Genomic DNA, 10,000 nt, shown 5'->3' on the forward strand with positions numbered 1-10,000 from the left:
TTCACCATCATTCACTCCATCACTGTCTTGCCAGAGGCATGCTTACACTACAGTTATAAAACTGCAACATTAACACCCCTCCTTCAGAGTGCAGACACTGTACTTCCCATCTCCAGGACTCAAGTCCGGCCTGCCGGTTTCCCTGAATCCCTTCAAAAATATTATCCTGCTCACACTGTAACAACACATCAAGTCCTAAAAACCATTTGTTTCCATTTGTTCCTATCTAACATGCTCACACGTGCTTGCTGAAAGTCCAAGCCTCTCGCACACAAAACCCTTTTTACCCACTCCCTCCCTCCAACCTTTCCGAGGCCGACCTCTACCCCGCCTTTCCTCCACTAGAGATTTATACACTCTCGAAGTCATTCCATTTTGTGCCTAAGTTACTGTACTAGTGTTTGGATTATTATAATCATGGGGGAGCACTACATACTGTTTGGAAATACAGTTACACAGTTAAACTGGGTGGTTAACTAAGAATACAGTATAAATAATTATAATACAGCACAGTGATAACAATGCATAATAACAATGTGACAAATGTAAATAACTTGGATAAGGGCTAGATTAAAACTAATTTTAGGTTGAAGACTATTTAGATTGCTTTACAAAATATGAAAGGTGTTTCCATAATAAGGACATTATCCTAGTAACAGGTTACAATAATGCAAGAAAAACAATACAATGACGAGGTCATAATCTACTTGGATAACAACCGACCAAGTCACCGTCAATATTAATAAATCTTTCTACATAGTGATTAAGAATAAAGCTCAAATATATTCAACTAAACATATGGATAAATAACACACGTAGAAAGATGAATAAGGGAAAATTGGGTGGATACCTTGACAGTAACCTAAAATTCAACACTCACATCCAGCATATATTCACGAAAATTTCCAAAATTGAGGACATGTACCACAAACATTATTCGCTCTGTACTAATCTAATCTATTTTAACATTACTTATAGTATCTGTGCACGTGTATCTACAAATGCTAATCACCAAAAACTCAGCGTTACTCAACAAAATAATCAGCGTGAACATTAAAATGGTATAAAATACCGACAGGTTGTTAGGTAAGACACATATGTCTTACCTAACAACCTGTCGGCATTTTATACCATTTTAATGTTCACTCTGTCAGACACTGCAACACAAGGGTATCTTGGTACAGACCTGAAATCAACTTTGTCAACTTCTTCTAGTGAGAATGGCTGGATTTGAGAGGGACCTGACCTTCCAACGACAACATTCTTACCTCTACTAGTGGCCTACATCTCACCTCCTGGCGGTATATAGGCTCCATCCTGTCACGTAAACTCCATATTGTTTCAGACTATGGAACAATACTCTTCTCCAGACTGAGGAGCTGTATAGTCCTTGTGGCTTAGCGCTTCTTTTTTTTTTTATTATAATAATAATCCAGACTGAGGGTTCCCCTCAAGGAAGGTTCATTGATGTTGGTGAGGGGTTCTTGATTTAGGGAATTGGATCTGTGCTCCAGTTTCCCGAATTAAGCCTGAATGCCTTCCACATCCCCCCCTTCCCCCCAGGCACTGTATAATCCTCTGGGTTTAGCGCTTCCCCCTTGATTATAATAATAATCCAGACTGAGGGACTGACCACCTCAAAACTTTAAGGGTGATGGACTGATTACATCGTCTTCAAGTATCTTCTGCTTCTATCAACTTTTCTGTACTCGACTGAAGAAGCCTACTGTGTAGGCGAAACGTTTCGAAATAAAGATACCTAACTGTTGCATATGTGTCTTACCTAACAAAATAATCAGCTATGACAATGATCAATCATTCAGGTTCCACACAGCACTACCTCTTCCTCCATCCCTCCTCTCTCACTATTCAACTCTATATTTTCTCAAAATATAAAAAAAATCACCCTTATTACTGAGAATATTGTATATATAGAGGGCACCAGAAAATCAACCCAGTATTACCACTAGTTGTTGATATTGTTAAGGCCTACTAAAGGTTACGCCTTATTCAGCCTTGCTGCCTGGGAACAATATACCAATAGTTCAACAATGGGAGAAATTATAAGATAAGATAAGGTAAGTTACGATAAGATAGCATAAAATAATATAACATTTTGTTTGGATAACAGTACAAAGTCGGTGCGTCATGGGAACTATAGGTCTTATTAGGTATCCCTGACGAGGTACCTTTAAGAGGTTTCCTTATTTTCCTTGTCCTTTTTTTAACCTCAAAATTTTCAATTTTATTTTGCCCATAACGCAAAAACTCCTCATTCAATCGGCTTCAAATTTTCCACACTTGTGCACTGTAACAATGATCAGATTTTTCAAACAACTGGCATGCGCAGGTGCCCTGTGATCAAAGTTGTTGAGCCCATCCACAGCATCCTGGAAGGGCCCCTGGAGTATACCTGGAGGGTGTTTCGGGGGTCAACGCCCCCGTGGCACGGTCCATGACTAGGCCTCGTGGTGGATCAGGGCCTGTCAACCAGGCTGTTACTACTGGCCGTATGTAAACCAACGTACGAATCACAGCCCGGCTGGTCAGGAATTGACTCTAGGTGCCTGTCCAGCTCCCTCTTGAAGACAGCCAGGGGTTTATTGGTAATCCCCCTTATGTATGCTGGAAGGCAGTTGAACAGTCATGGGCCCCTGACACTTACTGTATTGTCTCTTAGTGCACTCATGGCCCCCCTGCTTTACACTGGGTTGGATGTTGCACCGCCTGCCGAATCCTTTTGCTTTCGTAGGGAGTGATTTCCGTGTGCAGATTGGAACTAGTCCCTCTGGAATTTTCCAAGTGTATATTATGTATCTTTCTCGCCTGCATTCCAAGGAGTACAGGTCAAGGGACTACAGCTGTTCCCAGTAGTTTAGGTGCTTTATGGTACTTATACATGAAGTGAAAGTTCTCTGTGTATTCTCCGGTTGCAGTTTCGCCTGCCTTGAAAGGGAGGAGAATCATCATTGGCTTGGTATCTGTAGTTTTGAAGGGTCTCATTATCCATCCTATCATTTTCCTAGCAGCTGTGGTAGATACATTGTTGTGGTCTTTGAAAGTGAGATTCTCTAACATTATAACTCTCCTGTTACGGAGAGGTGAGATATTAAAAGTGATAACAAATTAAATGCAAAGCGGGAATTGTTGTGGAAAATACTGTATATATTTTCCGGAAATACGGTAATTTATAGGTAAATAGATGCCCTATATTGTATTTTTAAAAGAAGTATGTTATCGAAAAAAAGGAGACACTCGCCATCTTGGTTTTGAATTGGATACAACGTTAGTGTAATGGGAAGGAATTTTCGTGCTCTAGAGGTTAAAATTGGGCTGACACCTCTCAAATAGGAGGCGAAATTGTTGGACATGCATTCCTGCATAACTTGAGATATCAGACGACTGGACAAGACAGCTCCAGGAACCTCAGATAAGCTCTCTAGATTTGTGTATAATTCTGGCCAGTGTTTTCATAAATTTAGTTAGTGAGGTTTTTCCGAGTATGATACAACTTAATATCCAGTCAAATCGGTGAGTGATATTAAGATATATTTTCCTTCTGTTATGTAATTGTGTATAAATATAACCATTTATTTTTAATATACAGTCCACAAATTTATATATTTACCAGCATTCCTGGTGATGTATATTTCATTTAATTAATAGGTCCAGAGCAACTTGTGGATATGACAGTGGTAGGTATCGAAGGGGGACTTTTTTTGCGACCTAAGTGTCCCAAATTCCTACTTGTCTAACTGATAAATAATAGTTATCATTGTTCATTTACTGTTATGTATATAATGATACATTCAGATAAATGTAATTTTCCACAATTGTCACGGCTGCTTTTTGCTGATGACATGGTTCTTTTGGGAGATTCTGAGGAAAGTTTCAAAGGTTGGGGGACGACGCATGTAAAAGAAGGAAATTAATAGAGAATATAGGAAAGTGCAAGGTGACAAAAGAAAAATACTATGCATTGAAAGACTGGATACGAGATAAGAGGGAGGGAGTCTAGAAGTAAATGTGTTCAGATATCTGAAAGTGGATCTTTCAGTGGATTTGTCTGTGAAAGGCGAGGTGAACCATAGAATAGACGGTGGGAAAAGATAGGTGGTGCAGTGAAGCATTTGTGCAGACAAAGAACTTTATAGATGGATGCAAAAGAAGAGCATTTAGAGAGGATAGAGTAAAATAGGATTCAAATTAAAATTAAAATTAAAATTCAAAGTTTATTCTCTATAAGGATTACAATGCTGAGTTTATAGAATTTGGTTATTGTGTGGTTTACATGTAGTTAAATAATGATTACAGAGTGTACCACTAGAACACCTAGCATGGCTAGGCATTTCGGGCAGACTTAGTTTAATTCTTAATTTTAAAATATTACAAATTATGAGGTAAGTTGGTATTATGGCTAAGTGACTAAATACTAGTTTGTGAGTTTAGCAATGTGAATGCTTTTGTTTTGGCACAGTACATAGTTTCAGTATTGGAGTATCACAGGATTCATTAGTTTAAGATTGAGATTAATATTTCTGTTTATGGTCAAATGGGTGAGTGAGTGTAAGTGTGAACCACCAGGTGGTATTCGTGTAGTTAGTTGATGGGGTGTATCAGGGAGATAAGATGTTTTCTAATGGTAGTTTTGAAGGTGATGAATGTGTCTGCAGTTCTAGAGTTCTCAGGTAGGGTGTTCCAGATTTTAGGGCCTTTGACATACATTGAATTTTTGTAAAGGTTTAGTCGGACATGGGGAATGTCGTAGAGATGTTTGTGTCTGGTGTTATGCCTGTGGGTTCTGTCACAACTATCAAGAAAGCGTTTTAGGTTAAGGTTGATATTGGAGTTTAAGGTCCTGTAGATGTAGATTGCACAGTAGTAAGTGTGGATGTACTGAACAGGGAGTAAGTTTAGATCTATGAAGAGTGGGGGGGGGTGTTGCCAGGGATGGGATTTAGTGATTATTCTTACTGCAGCTTTTTGTTGGGTTATTATTGGCTTTAGGTGTGTTGCTGCAGTTGATCCCCAAGCACAAATAGCATAGGTGAGGTATGGATAAATAAGTGAGTGGTACAGTGTGAGAAGGGCATTTTGCAGCATGTAGTATCGTATCTTGGAGAGGATCCCAACCGTTTTGGATACTTTTTTGGTTATATGTTGGATATGGGTGCTGAAATTCAGGTTGTTGTCAAGGTATAGGCCTAGGAATTTGCCCTCATTATGTCATATAAATTTTGGGTAGAGGGAATAAGGAGTAGGGGTTATTCCAAGAAAATGGGGGGAGGGGGAAAAGCTGGTTTTGAGTGCTAGGAGCTTGGGCGTCCAATAGGCTTGTGCGAACATGTTAGATGAGAGTGGGGTCAAGTGTTCTTTTTTGTTACTTGACATGCTGTTGAAGCGAGAGCAAGGAAACATTTATGAAGAGAGACAGAGAAGCACAGTGCTTGCATTCTAAAGGAGGAGTGAGGATATTACAGTTCAGGTTATCTGAACTATGATGTAAACATGTTTGTGGCAAGACAGCCATTAAACGAATGACGATGGACGTTTCCTCTTTTTTTTTTTTATGGGAAACCACCGGTGTGTTTAAGACGTATTTTTATTTTCATGGGGAAGCTTTAAACCTGTAAGGGTCATACAGTGCCTGGGAATGGGAAGTAATTATGTTTGTTTCAAGAAAAGGAGAGCGAGTCCGATTTATTGGATAGTGTCCGTGGTTCGACCTCCGGCACGAGCTGACACATCGGGCACGTTTCCTTCAACCTAGCAGTAAGTAGGCACCTGGGTAAGTTGATTCAGGTACAGGTATACATAAATACAGTTACACACATTATCATACATAGCAGTATATGTGTCGATTACCTAGGATGACCCAAAAAAGTCAAAGTGACTTATTTCCATTGGATGTCAGTCGAATTATGTGGGTAGCATCCTGGGGGACAAGATTAAAGACCCTCAATGGAAATAAGACAATCCTAGATGACATACTGCTTTTATTGGGTTATCCTTGGTGTTTAACCCTTCGGATTAAAAATCCGAACAAAATCTTAAGTTATCTTATCTCAAGGAACCCGACAAAGGGGTAAATTATTTATCTTTACTGTGTGTAATATACCGTATGCAGCTGACCTAAATATACTGAACTTTATAAATGCATTGGCTAACAGCTTGACCTGGTAACCACTTTCAGAAGAATGAAGGTATAGATTGTGATAATAATTATGTGAGCAATAAAGCCATTATCCGAGCTATCATGGTTCATAATTAATCACGTTCTTTGTGAGGAGAAAACTTGCTGGCGACTCTGACGTTCTCTCCGCCTAGGGTGGTTCTCTACTAAACCTTACAAGTGCATTATTTTGTGCCGATATATTATGTTCTTGTAATCCACAAAGGTAAGTCTGTAAAGAAATATTTTTTAATTTTGTTGGGTTATCCTAAGTTAAATATTTTATTTATCATCAATGCATGCCTATAATAATCATGAGCTTAATGCAGTTATTGTAGGAATTTATACTGTAACTCTAGTCTGAACACATTCCAGACTTTAACTTAAATAATGCTGAAATAAACTTTAAAGCTTATTGGGAACATGAAAATAAATATTTTAGTGTGTTTATCTCATCATAAAAGATGGTTATTTCCAGGTGGTGGAGCGGCGGAACTTGCCTGCCAACAGGTGGCACTGCCAGTTATTTACCACAGTTTTGAGGCCATTGTTTCTCTTTTGCGTGAGAATACCCACATTAGCACCTCTAGGGAGGCTGCTACTCCTCCCAGGGAGTGATAATAAGGATGATGTAGTGAGTATGGTGGGCGGGAGTGGGCGTGATGGGCGTGTTGTGGGCGGCCGCGGGTGCGCGACCCTGACTTACTCAGTCTCTGAACACACCCTCATTAAGGTGCAGCTGCTCGCTCATGTCACCTGTTATTTGACCTTCCTGCCGCCTTGTTCGTGTCCGTGGTGTGCTCTCTGACCTGCTGCAGTGACCTGGGTCAAGGAGGGTCACGGTGCGCCCGCGGGAGTGACGGTAGTAGTGACCCCTGGGAGGTCAGGTTCTGGTGCCAGTGTTGTGTGTCAAGGTGGTGTTGACCTGACCTGGTGAAGGTGCTGACCACGACCTGACCTGGTGAAGCTGCTGATCATAACCTGACCTGGTGAAGGTGCTGACCACGACCTGACCTGGTGGAGGTGCTGATCACAACCTGACCTGGTGAAGGTGCTGACCACTAGCTGACCTGGTGGAGGTGCGGACAGGACCTGACCTGGTGAAGGTGTGGATAGGACCTTACCTGGTGAAGGTGCTGACTAGGCCCTGACTTGGTGAAGGTGCTGACCAGGATTTGACCTGGTGAAGTTGCTGACCAGGACCTGACCTGGTTTAGGTGCTGACCAGGACCTGATCTGTTAAAGGTGTCTATGACCTGCCTCTGGGAAAGTGTTGTCTGGGACCTGGCCAGGTGAAAGTGTTTAGGAGTGTTAACAAGAACTTAACCTGGTGAAGGAGTCCAGGACCTGTCTCTGGGAAGGTGACTGGGGCCTGACCTGGTGAAGGTGTTGATCAGGAACTATCTGGGAAGTTGCTTACCAGGACCTGACCTAGTGAGTGTCTAGGACCTGTCTTTGGGAAGATATTAACCAAACCTCATCTAGTGAAAGTGTTCAGGACCTGACCTGGTGAGGGTGTTCAGAAACTGTCTGGGAAGGTGTTGACCAGGACGTGATCTGGTGAAGGTGTCCAGGACCTGCCTCTGTGAAGTCAATAACCAGAACATGTCCTGGTGAAGGCATCCAGTACCTGTCTCGGTGAAAGTGTTAGCCAGGACATGACCTGGTGAAAGTGTCCAGGTCCTGTCCAGGCAGTGACCAGGACCTGTCCAGGTGAAGGTGACCAGACTTGCTCTTCATCGCTGCCTTCATGCTTGAGGAAGGTATATACCAGCGTGTGGCTCTCGAGTCGCCCTCACAGTCCCCCACACAGTCCAGCGACCACCTCCTAGACAACAAGTGTGTACAGTCGAGTGCCAGTTCTTCCTCAGACAACCTAGATGCGACCTCTCCCAAGGACGAGCATCCCAAGACCAAGGTGAGCCTTCGAGGTGCTGCCTTCACCTCTACTCAGTACTCCTGTGCATCAACCTTGTAGTGTCGACAGAATTTTTGAGCAAGTTGTGACTTATTAATAACGCCAGCAAGTTCAACTAAAAAATAGGTATTTAAAGTGTGTGGAAATATGTAGTGAGAAAACACTCCTCAGTTTGCAAAAGAGCATCTTTGTTGGCATTGCGCTTCGTAAAACTACAAGATGTCCTCTTCTCCAATTAAACAGCTGCTTACATTTTAGCTGCAGTTCTCCCAGTGCCATCTTTGTGATACAACTTGCATATTAGGCCAGCATCATGTCACAAAAAATGTGCTTGTAATTTTGTTACATGTGTACATGTTCATGTTACGGAAGTAGAAGAAACACACACGCAATGACAGCTGAAATTTTAAAGGTATGGCAATTTTTTTTTATTTTGTGCACCTACAGTACAGCTGTCTATCTTGCAGTTTCGGTATTTTTTAAAACCATAAATTATAGTGTAGCTATTTTAAGAGAATTAATTTAAATATTGTGAGATACATTCATTTGTCACTGATATACTGTAGGCAGTTTTTCCACTGATACTGATCACTTGAAATTCTTTAAAGCTGCATGCTACACTATGACATTTGGAATGGGACCTAAGAAATGCAGAATTTATTATAAACTTATGCATTTCTTTTGAACCCACAGTAACAAGGTAGACTTCATTCTACTGGCTCTCTATCACCAAAATAGGGTAACCCGGTGAAAACGGTCCATAAATTTATATATATGTCGTGCCGAATATGTAAAACTGGTCAATTAGCAAGAACTCATTTAAAATTAAGTCCTTTCTAAAATTTTCTCTTATACGTTTAAAGATATATTTTTTTCATTAATGTTTATGTAAAAATTTTTAATTTTCCACCAAAATGAACTTATAAAACTTACCTAACCTTATTATAACAAGTGCAATTTATTTTAGCCTAACCCAACTAAATATATTTTAGATTTGTTTACAGTAATTTAATACTAAACAAACACAGTGAAATATATTTTTTTCGTTAGGTTCAGAATGATTTTGGCGAAATTATTGCATACACAAATTTTCACTTGTCCTATATGGCAAGATGAGCGTTGCTATTTCAGCCAAGATCGCAAGTTCTGCCTATTAGGCACGATATACATGTGTATATATGTGTGTATACATATATATATATATATATATACATATATATATACATACATATATATATACATACATATATATATACATACATATATATATACAGTGGACCCCCGCATAACGATGGCATCACATAGCGATTTTTCCGCATACCGATTACTTTTATCGCAAAATTTTTGCCGCGCATACCGATTAAAAACCCGCTTACCGATTTTCGTCCGAGACGCGTCCAATGTGCCCTCAGCCAGCCTCACATGTGCCAGCCGTCCCATTGTTTACCAGCCAGCCTCCGCGGTAACATCCAAGCATACACTCGGAATATTTCGTATTATTACAGTATTTTCGGTGCTGTTTCTGGAAAATAAGTGACCATGGGCCCCAAGAAAGCTTCTAGTGCCAACCCTACACCTAAAAGGGTAAGAATTACTATAGAAATGAAGAAAGAGATAATTGATAAGTATGAAAGTGGAGTGCGTATAGCTGACCTAGTCAAGCTGTACAAGAAACCCCAATCAACCATCGCTACTATTGTGGGCACCAGAAAGACAATCAAGGAAGCTGTTCTTGCCAAAGGTTCAACTGTGTTTTCGAAACAAAGATCGCAAGTGATGGAAGATGTTGAGAGACTCTTATTGGTGTGGATAAATGAAAAACAGATAGCAGGAGATAGCGTCTCTCAAGCGATCATATGTGAAAAGGCTAGGAAGTTGCATGAGGATTTAATTAAAAAAATGCCTGCAAC

General features: G+C 40.5%; 2 protein-coding genes across 9 annotated transcripts in view; one reads left to right on the forward strand and one right to left on the reverse strand.

Annotated features, from left to right (window-relative positions):
- Positions 1 to 2,074, reverse strand: part of Daao2 (D-amino acid oxidase 2) — a 64,126-nt gene extending 62,052 nt beyond the window's left edge. For 2 of the 3 annotated variants that reach the window (XM_070086745.1, XM_070086744.1), the window contains exon 1: positions 1,965 to 2,073. The gene's annotated coding sequence lies outside the window, so the exon portion shown is untranslated. Of the gene's footprint in view, positions 1 to 1,964 lie in introns of all 3 variants that reach the window. The other variant, XM_070086746.1, reaches the window with a different exon arrangement.
- Positions 2,075 to 6,235: 4,161 nt separating this feature from the next.
- The window catches only part of app (Palmitoyltransferase app), a 191,758-nt gene continuing 187,993 nt past the window's right edge, over positions 6,236 to 10,000 (forward strand). Inside the window, exons 1-2 of one of the 6 annotated variants that reach the window (XM_070086751.1) lie at positions 6,236 to 6,398; positions 6,651 to 6,806. Coding sequence is in view for 3 of the 6 variants with exons in the window: in XM_070086752.1 (XP_069942853.1) it covers positions 7,923 to 8,090 (168 nt within the window). In the remaining 3 variants the exon portion in view is untranslated. The other 5 variants (XM_070086750.1, XR_011392200.1, XM_070086752.1 and 2 more) reach the window with 5 other exon arrangements.

This window comes from Cherax quadricarinatus, chromosome 19 (genome assembly GCF_038502225.1).
Source record: "Cherax quadricarinatus isolate ZL_2023a chromosome 19, ASM3850222v1, whole genome shotgun sequence".
NCBI classification, from domain to species: Eukaryota; Metazoa; Arthropoda; class Malacostraca; order Decapoda; family Parastacidae; genus Cherax; species Cherax quadricarinatus.